The 20015-nt window shown below is 37.0% G+C and overlaps 2 protein-coding genes across 7 annotated transcripts in view; one reads left to right on the top strand and one right to left on the bottom strand.

The window, feature by feature from the left end:
* Positions 1 to 5581: 5581 nt before the first annotated feature.
* On the top strand, positions 5582 to 15469 carry LOC306984399 (pyroglutamylated RF-amide peptide receptor; the record flags this gene model as incomplete). 5 transcript variants are annotated; one of them, XR_013794533.1, is made up of 9 exons in its annotated part: positions 5582 to 5936; positions 8428 to 8586; positions 10684 to 10745; positions 11576 to 11808; positions 12452 to 12549; positions 13409 to 13889; positions 13992 to 14227; positions 14352 to 14507; positions 15056 to 15469. XR_013794533.1 is itself a non-coding variant. In XM_079585712.1 (7 exons), 7 exons carry the CDS (start codon positions 5582 to 5584, stop codon positions 14044 to 14046), a joined length of 1443 nt encoding a protein of 480 aa, XP_079441838.1. In that variant the 3' UTR covers positions 14047 to 14324. The 5 variants fall into 5 exon arrangements, 1 of the variants encoding a protein (XP_079441838.1); XR_013794534.1 differs by lacking the exon at positions 15056 to 15469 and having other exon boundaries at positions 14025 to 14227; positions 14352 to 14830; XR_013794535.1 differs by lacking the exon at positions 15056 to 15469 and having other exon boundaries at positions 13992 to 14172; positions 14352 to 14830.
* Positions 15470 to 16517: 1048 nt separating this feature from the next.
* tnfrsfa (tumor necrosis factor receptor superfamily, member a) overlaps positions 16518 to 20015 on the bottom strand; it is a 37624-nt gene continuing 34126 nt past the window's right edge. For both annotated transcript variants that reach the window (XM_079586117.1, XM_079586118.1), the window contains exon 10: positions 16518 to 18874. In XM_079586117.1, the coding sequence (XP_079442243.1) occupies positions 18585 to 18874 (290 nt within the window). In that variant the 3' untranslated portion in view covers positions 16518 to 18584. The remainder of the gene's footprint in view (positions 18875 to 20015) is intronic.

Below are 20015 nucleotides of genomic sequence, written 5' to 3'. Positions count from 1 at the left end.
ATTTCAGATAATACTATGACAACAGTCGCAAATGAACGAGTGACACCAACAACATCCAGAAAATATGCAGAAGATTTCACAGTGACCAGACAAGAGACAACAATGACAACTGAGTCTCTCGAAACAGAATGTACAACAGAAACTGAGTTACAAACACCAGAAGATAAAACAGCTGTGGAGATAAAAGATACCACATATGAAGAAAGACAGTCAGATCCTGTTGATTTCATTTCAGATAATACTATGACAACAGTCGCAAATGAACGAGTGACACCAACAACATCCATAAAATATGCAGAATATTTCACAGAGACCACACAAGAGACAACAATGACAACTGAGTCTCTCGAAACAGAATGTACAACAGAAACTGAGTTACAAACACTAGAAGACAAAACACCTGTTGAGAGAACAGACACCACATATGAAGAAACACATTCAAAAAATGTTGATTTCATTTCACACAATATTGAGTCAACAGTCACAAGTGGACCTGTGATTCCAACAACTTCCAGAGAACATGAACATACTGAAACTAAACATGATACAGGAATGACAACAGAGCAACATGAAACAGAATGTACCACAGAAATCAACTTATCAACATCAGAAGATAAAACAACCATGGAGAGAACAGACACCACAGAAAGACGGTCAGAACCTGTTGATTTCATTTCAGACAACACTGTCTCAACAATCACAAATGAACTATTGACACCAATCACTTCCAGAAAATATGCAGAAGATTTAACAGAGACCAGACCAGAGACAATAATGACAACTGAGTCTCTCGAAACAGAATGTACAACAGAAACTGAGTTACAAACACCAGAAGATAAAACACCCGTGGAGAGAACAGATACAACATATAAAGAAAGACCTGTTGACTTCATTTCAGACAACACTGTCTCAACAATCACAAAAGAACTATTGACACCAATCACTTCCACAAAAGATGCAGAAGATTTCACAGAGACCAGACCAGAGACAATAATGACAACTGAGTCTCTCGAAACAGAATGTACAACAGAAATTGAGTTACAAACAACAGAAGACAAAACACCTGTGGAGAGAACCACATATGAAGAAAGACAGTCAGAAACTGTTGATTTCATTTCACACAATATTGAGTCAAGAACAAATGAACCAGTGACTACAACTTCCAGAGAACATGAACATACAGAAATAACTGGCCATAAAACCGGAATGACAACAGAGAATCATGAAACAGAATGTACAACAGAAATTGAGTTACAAACATCAGAAAATAAAACACCGTTGGGAAGAACAGATACATATGAAGAAAGACAGTCAGTACTTTATGATTTAAGATCAGAAGATCCTGTAGCAAAAAGTACAAATGAACCAGTGACATCAACCCCTTCCAGAGAACATGAACATACAGTCATAGTGACTGAACATGAAATTACGTTAGTGCTTCCTGATGCAGGATGTATGACAGACTCAGGGAGCTCAATAGAAAAGCCTGAAGAAATTCCGGAGAAACCATCAATGGAAAATAAAGAAATGACACCAACAATGGCAGTGCCAGAAGAGAAAAGTCAATCACCACCAAGCAAAGAAACTGAAGAGACACAGCAAACTGATGAGGATGGTTGCTTTGGACTAATTCATCGCACCACCTCTGGGTTGAAAAGATGTGAGGAGAAGTTGATAATAATTGATGATTTAAGTTCAAAAATGATTGCATCTGATGGTACAAATGAATTAGTTACACCAACCACATTTGGAAAATATGCAGACGATTTAATGGAGACTGAACAGGACAAAAGAATGACAACAGAGGCTCTTGAAACTGATTGTACCACAGAAATCGAATTATTAAAATCAGAAGGAAAAACAGATGTGGAGAGCACAGACACCACATATGCAGAAAGACAGTCAGAACCTGATTATTTAATTTCAGAAACAACTGAGACAAAAGGTCCAAATGAACCAATGACACCAACTACTTCCACAAAATATGCAGAAGATTTAACAGTGACCAGACAAGAGACAACAATAACAACTGAGCCTCTCGAAACAGAATGCACAACAGAAATTGAGTTACAAACAGAAGATACACCAGAAGATAAAACACCTGTGGAGAGAACAGACACCACATATGAAGAAAGACAGCCAAAATATGATGATATAAGATCAGAAAATCTTGCAAAATATGAACCCGTTACACCAACCCCTTCCAGAAAACATGAACATGTGACTGAACACGATGTAGAAACGACAACAGAACTTCCTGAAACAGAATGTACAACAGAAATAGAGATACTGATACGAGAAGATAAAACATCAATAGAGAGTACAACCACATTTAAAGGAACAGATGAAGATGGTTGCTTTGGACTAATTCACCGCACCAGCTCTGGGTTGAAAAGATGTGAGGAGAAGTTGATAATAATTGATGATTTAAGTTCAAAAATTATTGCATCTGATGGTACAAATGAATTAGTTACACCAACCACATTTGGAAAATATGCAGAAGATTTAATGGAGACTGAACAGGACAAAAGAATGACAACAGAGGCTCTTGAAACTGATTGTACCACAGAAATCGAATTATTAAAATCAGAAGGAAAAACAGATGTGGAGAGAACAGACACCACATACGCAGAAAGACAGTCAGAACCTGATTATTTAATTTCAGAAACAACTGAGACAAAAGGTCCAAATGAACCAATGACACCAAAATATGCAGAAGATTTAACAGTGACCAGACAAGAGACAACAATAACAACTGAGCCTCTCAAAACAGAATGCACAACAGAAATTGAGTTACAAACAGAAGATACACCAGAAGATAAAACACCTGTGGAGAGAACAGACACCACATATGAAGAAAGACAGCCAAAATATGATGATATAAGATCAGAAAATCTTGCAAAATATGAACCCGTTACACCAACCCCTTCCAGAAAACATGAACATGTGACTGAACACGATGTAGAAACGACAACAGAACTTCCTGAAACAGAATGTACAACAGAAATAGAGATACTGATACGAGAAGATAAAACATCAATAGAGAGTACAACCACATTTAAAGGAACAGATGAAGATGATTGCTTTGGACTAATTCACCGCACCAGCTCTGGGTTGAAAAGATGCCAGGAGAAGATAATAAAAAATATGTTTCATAATACAACACCAAGACCACAAGAGCCTTCAACTGTGAAATATAAACAAGAGCCTTCGACAGAGCCAACTGTCATGTCGCAGAATGCACTACAACCATCACCCGTGAGAAAATATCAGAGTTCAAAACCAGTTACCCAAAGTAATATGGATAAAGTGAATCAAATTGAAGCTGAAAATGATCACTTCTACTACTTCAACGGCAAGTTAAAAAGAGTTGGAAATCATGCTTTGAGGCTTGAGTATGAAAACAACACTTCTACTTACTATACTGTAGGAAAATCATAGTTGCCTATCGTGGGTGTCACATTATATTAAACATAATCTTGTCATTAAAACATAATTGTAAAGTAAGTTTATGGAAGGTATGTTTCCTATAATTGAAGTCAACATAACTTAATTTGTTGTTATGCTGTAAATCTCAATACAAACAGTTTCTTTTTTGTCACTGATCAAAATGACAGACAGACAGACAGACAGACAGATAGACAGACAGATAGATAGATAGATAGATAGATAGATAGATAGATAGATAGATAGATAGATAGATAGATAGATAGATAGATAGATAGATAGATAGATAGATAGATAGATAGATAGATCTAATCATGTATCATGTATTACCAAGCATCGCATGCAGCTCAGGGGAGTGTTTCTGCTGTACTGCTGTGTCGCTGGTTGACTAACACACCTACATATGTTGAATGTTGGACTGTCGGTGTTTGATACTCTGTCTTGGAAGAGGAACGCATTACTGACTGTTTCCAGTTAAGAAAATGAATTAATGATAAATCCCGCTTGGTGCGTGTTGAGGAGAAGATGATGGTTTTCGAAGCATCTCAGTGAGGCAATGAAGGGAGAAGAAGTTGAAAATCGCGTCGGAGAAACTTTGAAGGAATAACGAGCCACCGAATCAGATCACAGTAAGTGCGCGCAGTGTTTTCGAATATCTTTCTTTAAACAGTAGATTTAAACATTTCCCATTACTTTTATGATCTGCTGGAAGAAAATGTGTCGATTTATTAGTGTAGGCTACTTCATAACATTATCTCGAGTCGCCTGTTAGACGTGAAGATGAAATCGATTCTTTTTAAACATTCCTTAATTAGGCTATACCTTTGACAAGCATATCCACCTTTCTAATGCAAAATTAAATTAACCGATTAACATTTGATTTAGTTTTTAATTAGCAAATGTAAATATATCTACAACAAGCATATTTAAATATATCTACATCTCTTCTCCCGCATTTTATGATAGGCTTTATCGATAGGCTAACCTATAATTTGATATTTGCTTGTGTTTATTTAGCAAGAAACTGACCCAAAAAAATATGCATACAACTTTTTTTTTCTGGGATGTAAATATAATTTACTGTTTGCATTTAATATAATCACAACAGTATAATTTTAAGAGACTATAGAGGCTATTAATGTGGTTGGAGAACGATATGGTGCAAGTTGGCGACGCTGTCAGGGCTGCAGTCATTCAATTTCAAATAGGCCTACATAAATATGCGTTTCTCTATTTTTCACTTAAATAAATAAATAAATAAAAGTACTGTCATCTAAACTTAAATTTCCCTATCATCATATTATAGCGCTTGGGTATTTTGAGTAAACTATCATGAAGTAGATTCTACCCAACTGTGTTCTCAGTCAGGACAAGGATATTTTTCATAAATGGCAGGTTGGGGAAAGTTGTCACGTATGTTTTTAATGTTTTAAAGCCTGTAACGTGTGTATTAGGCCAATAAAGAAATGTAGGACTACTTAAAAAAATAAAACTAACCTGCAAAATATTTACGGGAGTAAAAAGTGAGACAACTAGCTCCGGTCTCCCCCCTTAATATTATGATTATTAATGTTAAGTATTCAAATAATATAAACAGAACCATGTTTCTTCATTTGTCAGCATATTGCAAGATTGCACGGCGAAGATGGATTGAATACAATCCATTATGGAGAAAGCATTACAATTACAGAAACCTGGACTGTGAAGATGACAAAGGATCATGCAAAAAATTTGCCATAATACAATGTGATATCAGGCATTGACAAGGAGGAGCTGGAACAACTAAAGGATATTCTGACATACTGAGAGTCAACAGTGGGGCGTCATTATAATGCTGGTATCACACAACTTTTGACTGAAGAGGTTTTTGTCAAGCAGAGCAGCAGCCTGTCAATGACCACAACAGAGTGTCCCAAGATGAGATAAAGGCATGAAAGCCTTCTTCAACATCAAGGAACAACCATGACACATGCCTGTAAGCCATCATTTTCAAAAAGAAACAAATCAATATAACACACACCAACATTTATTAATGTAGACTACACAGGCTCTGTGGAGAAACAGCAAATATCAGACTCCAGAGATCAGATGAACTGTTGCTAGGCCACGGTGGGATTCGGAATTCTTCAAACAAATGACACACTTGAAAGCCATCAATATGAACCTGACCGCCCATCTTCTGGACCTCATGCTGAAGGCTTCCAACCTCTCTCGCTGGCAGTTCATCCAGGAATACTCCATTCCTCCGTTGGTTGCTGTGCCCAGACTCCCTAGTGCCCTGCTTCCGGTTTTTGGCCTGCTCTACATGCTCATCTTTGGGTTTGCGGTGGTGGGCAACGGGGCGGTGCTGGTTCTCTTATGTCGCAGGAAGGCTCTGCAATCTCCCAGCACCTTTTTCATTTGCTCTCTGGCACTCAGTGACCTTCTGATATCCATAGTGTGTGTTCCTGCCACACTGTTGCAGCACTTCTTCACCAACTGGTTGGCAGGTAGAATTACTTTTTTGTTCACGCTTGGCAGAAATCTTAGTTTCTGTTATGTTTATGATGTTTCATAACTGTGTATATCCATTTGGCCATCTCATTTTCCCTTCATTATGTTTTTTTCAGTCTCAGTTTTATAAAGCGAAGGCTTTGAAAATTAAAGAAGGGCAATTAATACATAAACTCAAAGTACGGTGAGTAAAGTGTAAAGGTTTTCTATGCTTTCTACACATTCTTTACTTGTTCATTCATAAACCTACACAATTCAAAAAGGTTTGTGCAACACTTCAATACATGGGCACTGAATAAAAGATGCGCTTGAATCATTAATTCATGCCAGTGAATAAATCAGGTGCAAAACTGCACAGAATGAGCAGGTTTTTAAAAGAGACATAAACTGTTTGAAAATGTCTAGGCATCTTGAGGTATCGTCATAATTCAATCCTTTTCCATCTCCGAAAAGGGCTTCTGATGTTAATAATAATTCACTGCAAAATAAAATCCTGTCGTCATTTACTGACTCTCATGTTCTGCCAAACCTGTATGTCTTCTGTGAAAAATGCCTCCGTGTTTTTTCGACCATACAATGCATGTCAAAATGGTCAAATGTTGTTTTGGACCCCATTGACTTAAATTGCCTGGAGAAAAACATTTGAAATACAGGTTTAAAATGACATGAGGGTGAATACACAAACATGCAGTGGCCTATCATCACAGCTAAAAAAACATAGAAAAATAGTGCATTTACATAATGTAATGTATAATTTCTGGAACACATATTACTCTGACAGACGTTATTATGCTGTCAGACAATTCAATGGACCTATACATACAATTTTAAGCCTTCAGCTTAAAATTTTGCTGATGGCTGATTAACATTCACGGCCATCCTAAAAGTAGACTATGTTTACAATGGAGTTATCATCCATAAATGAGTCGTCGTGACCAGACACAGCCTCACTAAGACCGGAGAGGCACTGTTGTGTTTAAACATCTGCATGTTGTGTGCTCGTGACTGCATTTATCTGTATTTGTGTGGTATGGTTTTTCAACACCTTAATTACGTGCAACAAGTGCACTCACATTAGAGCTCCAAGTAGCCATTGATGAGATGGAAGGTCACCATTGATTAACTGAGATCGGTGGAACATGCAGTTGAATTGTAAATGAGCCCTTTACCCGAAGTTCTTGGAATCATATTAATTGCAGTTGCACATATTTCTATAATAACAATGTTTGTGTAAATAACAAATATTATGTGCTTGTGTTGCTGTAGAAACAATGTTCAATAATTTTTTGTGTTTTTGAAAAAAAGTCTCTTATCCTCACCATTATTTGATTTCTTTGACAGTAAAAACTGTCATTTACTGAAAATATAAAGATAAATGAATACTGAAATATTATTACAATTTAAAACAACAGCTTTCTATTTTAATATATTTTAAAAATGTAATTTATTTCTGTGATGGATAAGCTGTATTTTCAGCATCATTACTTAAGTCTTCAGCATTTATTCTTAATAGATTTGTTTATAGCAATGTAAAAGTCTTTACTGTCAGTGTTGATCAATTTAATGTGACCTTTCTGAATAAAAGTATAATCTTTCTTTAAAAAATAAATAAAAGAAACGTACTGATCCCAATGGGATGTAATGCTTTTGTAAGATTTCTTTATAAAATCTAATATTTGATGCATTAAAACAGACAATTTTACTTTTGAATGGTCGTCAATGGGAAGAAAAATAGGCTTTTTGCTGCCAGATGGTGCAGGGACAATATCTACAAAGCAGGGCCTAACTGGACCATGATAATAACTAGCCAAAATTTGAACACTTGACATAAACCAAAACAAATATTAGGTAAATATAACCTCAATTATCAGTAAGACAACAAGCTATGGCTGCCATTCGCTTTACTCTACAAATCAGGCATCGTTTGCAGTTTGCATATCCCATTAGCATGCGTCATGTTGTGTTTTACATTCTGTCTTTCGCAAGGGTCATTGACCTTTCATCTAATGGCATGGCATAATGAAGGACGGTCATGTCCAGCATGCAGCAGATATATTATTCTAGATTTCATTTGGAATATTTGAGGATCAGTGAGCTGGAAAATAAGGGTTATAGAAAGCTCCTCCTGACTTCTGAGAGAAGACTGCTCCACAAATCCATGGCAACACAAACGCCATCTGTGATATAGTAATTATGAGGAGCATTGTGTCAGAAAAGAATGTGCATGTGGTCCTGTGCTCTAGCCTTCTGTTCTCATCATTGTCCATAAAAACCATACATTTACTGCCCACACATTTCCTTCTGTTAGTTAGCCATGCTCTGAAAGTCTCAGTATATGCCATATATTGTTAAGTATCAACAGTTAACCCTATCCGCTGTGTAAATCTGGAATTATTCAGTCATTCATCAGTCCATTAGCATGTTCTCTCGCTCGTTTTCTGTCTCACTGATTCATTTGCTGTCCCTAATTCATTTTTTCATCCACAGGAGATTTTCTCTGCAAGCTAATACCATTCCTACAAGTGACAGCTATTGCGACCAGCATGCTCACCATGACGTGTATTGCTGTAGAGCGTTTCCAGGGAATCCTTTATCCTCTTCATGCCCGCAACAGCTACTTTATCTGTCATGCCATCAAAATGCTGGGTGAGTTATGGAGAGAGAGAGATTAAAGAATTTTCCTGAGTGGTTATTAACAGCAGCTAGACTTCAAATGTGTTCATTCATTTAAAGGGTTACTTCACCCAAAAATGGAAAATTCTGTCATTACTAACTCACCTTCATATCATTTCAAACCTGTAAGTCTTTCGTTCATCTTCGGAAAACACAAATTAAGATATTTTTGATCAAATCTGAGAGCTTTAGACAGCTACACAACTACCACTTCAAAAAGTTCACAAAGAGACCATAAAACTAATCCATATGAATTGAGCGGATTAGTCAAAATTTTCCAAAAAGACTCGATTGCTTTATATGATGACCAGATTGAATTTAGGCTTCTTTCTTGTTTTACTTGCTACTGCCAATATATACACGACACGCTGCTGTGAGCAAGACATGCTGCTATACAATAGTGTACATGAATTACCCGTAGCAGATCTACACAGGTGGAGCTGGGGAAGGTTTCTGAAAACACACCATGCTACGCTACGCTGCACTGCTAAGGCTAATGCTATCCAAGCATTTGAAGGTTGAGCACGCAAGCTCATTGGCTACTGAAACAGCAGGAACCAATAAGCTGTGCCCTATAACAATGTGATTGCAGGCAGGTTGAGTTAAAGTCGGCATGAAATCAAAATTGACCCTATTTACTTTGTTAGCGGATATTACTAGTCTTGTGGTTAAACGCTTAACCACTCCCCTCAAACCGTTACTCTGCTATGGGCGAGAGATGGAGAGGAGGAGCGCTAAAGTAAAACCCTGCCCTCTGTTCAATATTCCGTTTCACTCGGAAATGCGTCACAACACTTGAGAAAAGTCGTTTGCAACTTCCGGTTCATGCGGACTTTAAGGACCTATCAGCCTGCGCCATCTAGAGTTTCAAGACAGAACTTTTTATAAAGGATGGGGTCCTCTTAACCCTTAAATGCATGAATGTTTTACCAATCATTATTACATATTAGCGATCTGGATCTATATCTAACACGGATGGATCTCTACCTGTCGCGATACTATAAAACTCTCCTAATATTAGAGTAAAAATTACAGAAGGATAAAATAAAGCATATTTTGTCTTTTGGAGCTTAGGCTGAGCAGATGTTCTATCTGTTCTCGCCAGAGCTCATTTCCCAGTACATTCAGCATCTGGTCATATCATCATTGTGTCATTGTGTATCAGACATTGCCACCTTGTGGAATAAAGGTGAATTGCACTTATTCAGTCATCAAATATTCCATTATTTTTGTGCAGAAATTTTGACATCTTGGGTCATTAGCGACCATATACAATTTTTTCAAAAAATGTATGGGAAAACAGGGATTCTTTTGTATCTTTTTTTTCTGTTTCTTGTTATATTGTTTATTATAAAATTTATTTAGAAATGCTAAGAAGGTTGATGTCTAACTATAAAAAATTACGTCCCGGGTCACTAAAGACCCGAGGTATGCAATATACATTTTAATGTATAAACATCCATTTACACTGTGTGAAAAAAACATATCTTTGTTTCGTATTCTATAATGTAATAAAAATAATATACCAATTTGTATATGATGTGTATAAAGACAACAAAGTAATTCACAATAAATTTACTATAATATACTAAAAATATTTGATATATATTTTATTAATTATTTTGTATTACAAAATATTATTAGTTTTTTTTCTGTTAAAAACTAGTTTTTACTAGTCAAAAAAAAAAAATCACAATTAATTTCACAATTTCTGACCAGTTTTTTACATAGCAGAATAAAAAATAAATATTTTCAAATTTAGTTTGCGGACCACTTGCGGTTCCCAGACCTCATGTTGAAAACCCCGAACTAGACAATACTGCCATTTAAAATTCTAGAAAACAACAAACATGTTGTCTTTTTACCTTTTACACTGTCTGTGTGGTTGGTTGCCCTGGCAATCTTTTTACAAACAAAGAATGTTTCAACAATTTTGTCCATATGATGAAAGTGCAAACTTTATGGTGAAAGTGCAAACTTTATGGTGAAAGTGCAAACTTTAGACCCCACTGACTTTCTTTTGAAGTTCTAAAAAAGAACAAATATGATGTCTTTTCCCTCATATTACAGTGGCCGTGTGGTTGGTTGCCCTGGCAGTGGCGGCTCCCATGTGGTTTGTCCAGAAAGTGGAGGTAAACGTGCAACAACAAAACAAACTACTTCACATGTTATTTCTAGAACAATCCCTATCATCACCACTACACAGACCACTATTTGTATGTAAATGGGTCATTTAGAGTTTGCTCACACTTCGCTGCTGGACATTATGTCACAGACAAAACTCAAGTCATTAACAATCAGACAAGGGACACAGTGAACTGGGACAGACGCATCAGTATTCATCTTAAATAGCAGTATCAGCTGAATCTATCTGAGGGAAGAAACAAATGTACTAGTTATCATTGAATTTATGAAATGGTTTGTAATTATTAAACCAAAAGATGACATGAAAGAAATGGTAAAAAAGCTGCTGATAGTTTAAATATGATCAGAACAAATCTAGCCATTTGACTGAGTAATTCTCATGCACGGCAGCGGCCGCTACAAATAACAGATGCATCAACACTATTAGGTTCAAATTAGATGCTTGCTGTGCTAGAAGAAACCATTGAGGGCTTCAAATGCAATGTTCGTGTGTTTTCATTGAGATAATAATGCCTTCCACTTATTGTGTTTTTACTTTGTTTAATGTCCTTGCGTGTGCAGATTTTTATTCCTTCAAATACGTCTTGCATGAATCACTCCAATCAAATGGTCATTGATGTCACGCTGTTTAAGGCAGCAGATAAACTTCATGAGAAGGATAAAAAGCTCTCTTTACCCATTAGAAATGCCTGTCAGTCAGTAAATCAGACCCTTATACATTAGATGCCTCTCGCCTTTCCCTGTATCCGTCAGACTTTGTTTTAGAAACAGATTATTGAAGAATGAAAGGGTCACATAATGAATTTCCTCTATCCAGGTGAAATATGACTTCCTGTTCGATGTCCACTACACCTGTTGTTTGGAAGTCTGGCCAAGCCAGCGGCAGAGGAGAGCCTACACTTCCTGCCTGTCCATGCTGGTGTTCCTGGCCCCATTGACGACCATGGCCATCCTGTACTGGAAGATCATGCGAGAGCTCTGGGGCAAACACAAAGTGCACGATGTCATGTTTCAAACACTTCCGGGATCTGAAATCAACAAGATTACCAGGTTAGTCTTCAAGAGAGCACTCCAAAAATTGCTGGGTTAAAAAACAAAAAAACAATTTGGCTCATTTTGGCAACACAACGCTTGATCAAAAAGGGTCGAACTCAGCACTGAGTAGTTTTTTGGGTGAAATGTTTGACCCAACATGCAGGGCTTTTTTTATTTAACTCAACTTTTGGTTAAAAATTATGATACCACTGGGTTAAAATTAACCCAAAATAGGTTGAAAATTAAAATCACACACATAATTACAATAGTAAAAACAAAGGTAACAGTAATCACAAAGTGAATGTTTATTGATAAGCAAGAACACCCAGAAATGGACAAAAATACAGGCTTAAATAAAACATGTAAATGTGTATGTGACCAGTAACTCAACAGTTAGCTTATTCCAGAGGTTCTCACCCTGGGGGCCTCAAATAAGACAAAACAAGCATAAAAATAAGACAAAACCAGTATAAAAACGAGACCAAAGCTGTCCATTGAGCAGATGCTTTCATTACAAGTATTGTATAGCGTCTAGATTGTTGCTCTTGGATCAGATGATCTTGGTAGGCTGGTACAAATGAAATGCTGTTTGATTGACACCCCTGTATTGCGCTTTTAATGACACGTCTTTAAGAATGGAAATGCCTTTTATTCTCAGGAGGAAGAAGCGCGCAATAAGAATGATGGCCACCGTGGTGCTGCTCTTTGCCGCCTGCTGGGCACCTTTCCATCTGGTCTCCCTCCTGCTTGACTATGGTAACACAACATTTCTTGTGCCCTCCTGCTTACTGTTGTCAATCTCCCTGTTTTTTTGCCTCTCAATGCAAACAAAAAACATTATTACTTCAGATTCTCTCCTTCTCTCTCTCCTCAACCTCAAAACATCAGAGGGTCAACAGATCATTCCTCTGAACCATCGACATGCAATTAAAAAAAAAAAAAGTTTAATCCATTGTCTCACACTCAGCACTATGGCAAATATTGTGAGATTGGTTTAGTAGCTATTCTAGTGACTCTACAAAGACTGTTATTTTACAAACATCTGACAACAAGGCAGCTTCACATTGCACAAAAAATACATTAACAAAATAAATTTGTAGCAACATTTTATGTGCCTAATTTATTTTAGGAAGAAGGTTATTAAAATGAGTAAATGAATAATGAATACAAGTCTTTCATTAATGTAATTCTTGTTTAAAAAATATAACTTAAACCAAATGTACTTTAATGTACTTTATTAGGGAGTGCTGAATATCATAAAACTATAAAAATGCTTACGATTAGGAAAATTCACTGCAAATGTAAACTCTATTATAACATATTTACAATGTTATGTCACATTTATTCTGGGGTCACACCTATTGTTCTTCCGTCGGGTCTGACCCTTACAAACTATTCAGAACAAAGCTGTTTCTCTTCCTATTTTTAGTGCCAATGCAAATAGTTTCAAACAAAGCCACAGCAGAACATTGCACGTCCCCAAGCAGCACAGTGGGGTTTCCTTCTTGAATGTTTTGAGCAAATAAGTTCATTTTGTCGCCATTTTTTGATTCTTGATTTGTGGGGAAATTGGCTTACATATTTATAACTTACCTTGTCTGTTCTCAAAACACAGGTCAGCTGGACCTTGCTCTTGACTCTGAGTTTCTCCTGGTCAGCGTGGTTCAGATCCTGGGATTCAGCAACTCGGTGTGTAACCCGTTGGTTTACGCCGCCCTCAACACCGCCTTCAAGAGGGACCTGCTGGCTCTGCTCACCCGAGGATGGAGCTCCGGCGGAAGAGGTTGCTGCTGTAGCAAGTGTTCCTGTTGGTCCTGGAGGAGTCACAAACGAGTGGGCATATCAACAGTGGAGTCAGTGGAACCCAGACGGGGCCCGGAGACCACATCTAGACAAAGAGAGATCAGGTCATGGAGTAAACCAGCTTGGGAAGCTGACCCAGAGAGGCCTGCGTCTAACATGTTTCCCCCCATGAATCTTCTTAGTGCCATCAGATCCAAAAAAACCTCCAGTACCATGATACTTAGCGTTATTGACCCTCCGCACACAGACAGCACGTCTAGTTCTGACCATCCTCTCACAGTGATACTGGGAGAGTGAGTATCAACAGAATGAGATTGCAATGAAACCTGTAACTCGCTGACTTCATCTCAAATTCACAACTATAGTCTTTTTTGCTCTCGAAATTTCTCCCACAGCTACCGTAATGATGTGGATTCAACATCCCGCAGGTCCCAGTTTCCAGAGCTTTGAAGGATGTTTTTGCATTTGGAGCTCAGTTAATATCTGCACAATAAAGATGGGAGCGAGTCACCAACGAAACAAATCGAGATGTTTTTGAAGTGCTTCCAGTTTTTGAGCTTCTGAAGACCAGCTACAGTACGTCATTAGTTTTGGTTCAGTCTGAGAAGATCATTTATTTGTGCACCTTATGGTAATTATTTTCTTGCTGGACTGGTTTATTTGTAGAATAATGTACTTTAATGTCAGTTTGTGGAGAGCAGCACATACGATTATTTGATGATTTTTTTTTTGTTGCTTTTATGTCTGGTATCTAGGAGTGTGTGCAGCATCTTGCCTCAGGGGATGTGGGTTCTGTCTCCATGGATGGCCCAAAGTCTACTGGAGGTTATTAGAGACAGCAGGAGCGCAGCTGAGTGTGGATAACACACCCTCCATCCATAATGACTAACCATGTGGATTTATAACATGCAGTAAGAGTTAGCTAGGGGACAATTGGAGCGAGATACCACTTGCTTGCCAGAACACACACGTTTGGCACCCTGATACCTCAGCTTAATTTATCATTTAAATTATTTGATTCATTCTTTTATCAAAAGATCATGCTTTAAAAGTATTTGTATATTTTTCTATTCTGATAATAATAAATGTAGTCTAGATGATTTAGTGATTTTTATTATATTACATGCATTGACTTTAATCATTGATTTTTATTTTAATATGTTTCATGGCATTCTTTTATGAAACATTACGTGGCACTCCATATTGTCAGATCATTTCAGAGTAAATTTGAACAATAATACAATTATTTAAAATACAAATAAAATGGGAGTTATTACCAAATTATCCTGAAATTAGGGATTTTTTATGCACTCACTGAAATCGGATGTTGCCGTTATTGTGTAAGGAGATATTTTTGTATGTTATTTAGTTAGGTTGTGTATTTTGTCTGAAGACATTCTACAAAACAATGAAATCCTACTGTTTTTCTTTCTTTTTTATCTCTGCTTGCTGTGCTCAGCTCTTTCCTGCTCTGTCAGGTGTCACCCTGAATCCTGCCTGCGGTCAGCGTTCTCAGATAAGAGTGTCTGTGGGGCCCGTGTCCTACTTCGTGGCAATTTCAATAGTAAGAAAGGGTGTCTTTGCAGGTGTGAATATTTGCTAGGGACAAAGTAGAGCCCTTACCTGTTCTTGAGCTTACGGTGTGCTGAATGCTTGCTAAGCCGCCCTGTTTGAGGACCGTCTGACAGGCCGTGCATCACTGGCTCCGGTGGTCATCATAAGTCAAAAAATTGTGTTGCTGGAGGACAGTTTCATTGATTGGAATATGTTTGACATGACCAAGAAGATTTGAAATCACCACTATAAAAATATAGTAAAATAGTGTAATAAAAATATTGTTACGCACCACTATTTATTAAAGGCAGACTCAGACACACACTTTTATAAACATCATTTTTATACTGTATGGGTTTGGTGCGCACAGGGATACAAAAGTAAAATGTGTAAAATTAAATACTCTGCTGTATTTTTAATGCTGTGGGTGTAATTTTCCACCAGAGGTCCTGCACATCTTGTTCAGGTACATGGCATCATGGATTCGATCAAATACAAACAGATAAAAAATCAAAACCTGACAACCTCTGCTAAAAATCTTATAATGGGCCATGTTTGGATCTTCCAACAGCAAAGTGATCCAAAAACAAACATCAAAATCAAAACTAAAATGGGTCACCGAGCACAAAACCAAGCATCTGCAATGGCCATCCCAGTCCTGACCTGACCCCTATAGAAAATGAGTGGGGTGAACTGGAGAAGAAGCACCAACATGGATCTGGAAATCTGAGGGATCTGGAGAACTTCTGTATGGAGGAATGGTCTCTGATCTCTTGTCGGGTGTTCTCCAAAGTCATCAGGCATTATAGGAGAAAACTCAGAGCTGTTATTTTGGAAAAAGGAGGTTGCAAAAAGTATTTAATAAAAGGGGGCAAATAATTGTTTGTAATGCGTTTTGGAGAAAAAGATTTGTGATTTTCCCCCCACTTTCAATTATTTTACTTCAATAAAAGGTTAATTTATTTTTTATAAAATATTAAAAAGGATAAACAATGCAATTGTTTTTTTTTTTATAGCCATCTTTGATCATATTTATTACCAAGGGGCAAATAATTCTAACCAGCACTGTGTGTGTGTGTGTGTGTGTGTATATATATATATATATATATAACAATAATAAACAAATAATACATTAATATTATCAATAATAATACAAATTTTCAACTATAATTAATATCTAAGGCATCATAACGCCATAGAATTAAAAACAAAACACCCAGACTTAAATAATAAATAAATAAACTCAAACTGTAAAACACCACATCTTAAAACAAATGAATACAAATTAAATCAACTTTTCACTCTTGGACTTCTGATGGATGAACTTGCCATGGAAACTTTTTGGTATTTTTTTTTATTATTATTTTAAAACAAAAACATTCTACAAACAACTTTGCAACAGCAAACATTTGACATTCATAAACGAGCAAACAATTGTCTAAGGGGAAAAAAGGAGATACAAAACTTCTACTCGTAGAGAGATATTGTGGGAAATAAAGTGTAGAATGAGCGAGCTCTGAGGCGTGCATCTGTGTTAGAGGCGTCAAGGCAGAAACAACGAGGCTTCGATATAAAACTAAAAACATGTATAAAAACCTCAGAAAACACAGAGAGAGATGGCACCGAACTGCCCGAACTCCTGCACCTACATCTGAAGAGACACTCAATGTTAAATTCAGTGCAAAAAGATAAAAGATGTGAGGGGGAAAAAAACTGTTAAGATGTGTAAAAAGGTCCCTTGAAATTGATGCAGGTTTTTTTCTCTTGCTATTCAACTCTACGTCAATAGGTGGCAGTGCCCGCACTGTACGACGGCTCTACAATTTCAGAATTAAACGGGGAAGCTCAATGGGATGGGGAGCCATTTTGTCCTGATCGGATTTCAGCTTTCCGTACTAACTCAAACAAATCTGTCCAAAGGTGATGCTGATCTGAGACCTGTGTCCTGAAAATATATCCATCCTATTTCATACACCGACACATCTACATAGCTATACAGAGCCGAGTCAGACGTCACAGTTCATTTACTGCTGCGTAAATTAATTTAGAAGCCCTGTTTATTTAGAGAACATCTATTCCGTTTGTTCGTTTCAATTTCAATTTGTTCCTTCAGTTTGGTTTTTAGGCAGTTCTTCATTACGCTGCGCTCTTAGGGCTTCTATAAATATAGATCTATTAGTTTCGTTTAATAGAATTATTCAACTATGTACATACTAGATAAAACGCTATAGTAGTTTCTGGATGAGCATAAATTTCCTTCATCTTTTAGCTATTTAAAAAAAACACGTACCTGTGCACTACCGCATAAAAAAAAACAAAAAAAAAACAAGAACAGCGAGCAGAAGTTTGAAATGCCTCCTTATCCTTGACATTAATGCAACCAGCAGAAGCAATCGCCCAAGAGATACTGACCATGGTACTCTTTCAAGCTTTTTCTTTATCTTTTATCACACACATCAACAACATGTCCACAACGAAGGACGCTTCTTCTGATTCAAACTACGATGATGAGTCTATAGTAAGCGACATGCTCGGGGTAAACGTAGAAATGTCTTAGCTATAGAAAAAACTATGGGGGATATGGCACTAAATCCGCTTGTGAAAGGACCGGAAAGGATTTGTCTTGTGAACACCTCAGTCACGGCACAAAAAAATGCTTCAGGAACACTTACTGTAGGTGAATATTGGTAACAGGTATAAATAATACGGAATTACACAATACAAATAAATACATCACTTATTTAAATATAACAACAGAACAGGCAAGAAAGGTTGAGAAGGTGAATAACACATCTCAGCCTTGCACCAAACAGATGGAGAAAGGTCATTGGGAGGGGGCGAGGAACAGAAATCACCTTTCACAGACTGGCATAATTCAAGGGCAGCCTAGCATACGAGTTTTTCTGTAACAACCGAAGTAAAATTAATGTTCTGAACTTCAAATGTAAGCCTAAACTGCTGACACAGCGGTACACCTGAAATTCAAAACCCACAGCTCATCTTAAGGCATATTTGTTCATTTGTAAATGAGTTGAGTTCATCGAGAAGTTTCATAGCCAAGAACAGAAGTGATTGAGGAATACGACTACATGTAGTGTGAAGCTTGTGAATAATCTTCTTCTACATATACTTGTTTTAGTTTGATCTATACGCAGGCTTTGGACCAACCTGTAGTTTGAAAGCCTGAGGCCAGTGCATCAAGTAACACTAGAATGCACGGTTGAGGGGGAACACAGCGCCCTCTACTGCTAGCCAGTGTAAATCCTTAAAAAAGGGTCCAGTGTTGGCTTCTAAACCCACCGTGGGCGCTAAAGAGAGGCGATTCACCAATGTCTCCACAACGGGACATCGAGTTCATGTACTGAGACCAACAGGCCAATCTACACCTCTCAATTATTTTTGTTCTTTTACTCGACAAGTGTCTCGAAAAGGCATCATTCATATTTGTAGTAGCCTCGTTCAATAGCCTTGGAGGCGATGTATTCTGCTGAATACCGCTGGTCCAGGTCCAGAAGAGCTTGTATTAACGTGTTAATGTTTGCCCGCAGGCCCTCTTTCTGCATCCACACCCGCAGTAGTTCGTAGACTTTGTCCATGTTATGCTGCGTTTCGGCCACCTTGATGGCGTTGTCGTTCACGCCGATGCTCCGGAAGAACTTGTTGTGGTACCGCACGTCCAGGGTGTCAAACAGGTCGAAACTCTTGCTCAGAGACTCCTCCTCACCTATTAAATCAAAGCATCGAGACTTCAGAACTCCTCTAATGGCCAATTTCTGGAATATGAACTTGAAATGAGCCAATTATAAGGATAATTAGTGTATGTTGTGTACTTATAATTGTGGTTAGGAATAATTAAATACTTGAACAGAATTAGTTTTAGATTTATTTTTTATTAAAACAATACCATTCAAAAAGTTTGGGGCAGTAACTTCTTGTAAAGATTTTTTTTTATTCACTAAGGATACAGCAAATTAATCAAAAGTCACAGTAAATATATTTATAACATTATAAAGTATTTCCATTTCTAATACATACTGTTTTCAACAGTGACAATAAGAAGAAATGACTTCTGAAAACTCAGCTTTGTCATCACAGGAATAAATTACAATTTAAAATGTATTCAAAATACAAAATATGTATTTTAAATAGTAATAATATTTCACAATAGTACTGTTTTTACTATATTTTTTTGGGGGAAATGCAGCCTTTTTGAGCATACAAGACTTCTTTAAAAAAAAATAATAATAATAATCCTACTGACCCAAAACCTTTGAATGGAAGTTAATCTTATCTTATTTGGAAGTGTATCTTACTTATTGTGCATTACTTATTTTTCTTTCAGTTCCATTAATGCTTCTTGAACATTTGCATTCTTCAGAGTAATATAAAAAAATATTTTTTTAAATAAATCAGCAAAACATATTTCTATTGTGTGGTCTTAACTCATAAACAAATCAAGTGAAATCACTCAAAAACATTCATGTCTGAATTACCATCTGACCCAGTCACTGAACCAACAAAGTCACATATGTGATCCTGGACCACAAAACCAGTCATAAGTCGCGCGGGTATATTTGTGGCAATAGTCAACAAAACATTGAATGGGGCAAAATTATTAATTTTTCTTTTATGCCAAAAATCATTAGGATATTAAGCAATTATGATCCATGAAGATATTTAGTACATTTCCTACCCTAAATATGTCAAAAATTTATTTTTGTGAGTGGATGCAGCACAATCGCCAACATAAATGGACAACTCAATATTTAGATTGTTTTGCACCCTTAGACTTCACATTTTAAAATAGTTGTATCTCGGTCAAATATTGTCCTATCCTAACAAACCATACATCAATGTAACACTTA

Source organism: Phoxinus phoxinus (genome assembly GCF_949152265.1).
Source record: "Phoxinus phoxinus genome assembly, chromosome: 17".
Taxonomy (NCBI): Eukaryota; Metazoa; Chordata; class Actinopteri; order Cypriniformes; family Leuciscidae; genus Phoxinus; species Phoxinus phoxinus.
This window is presented reverse-complemented; position numbering and strand designations above follow the sequence as displayed.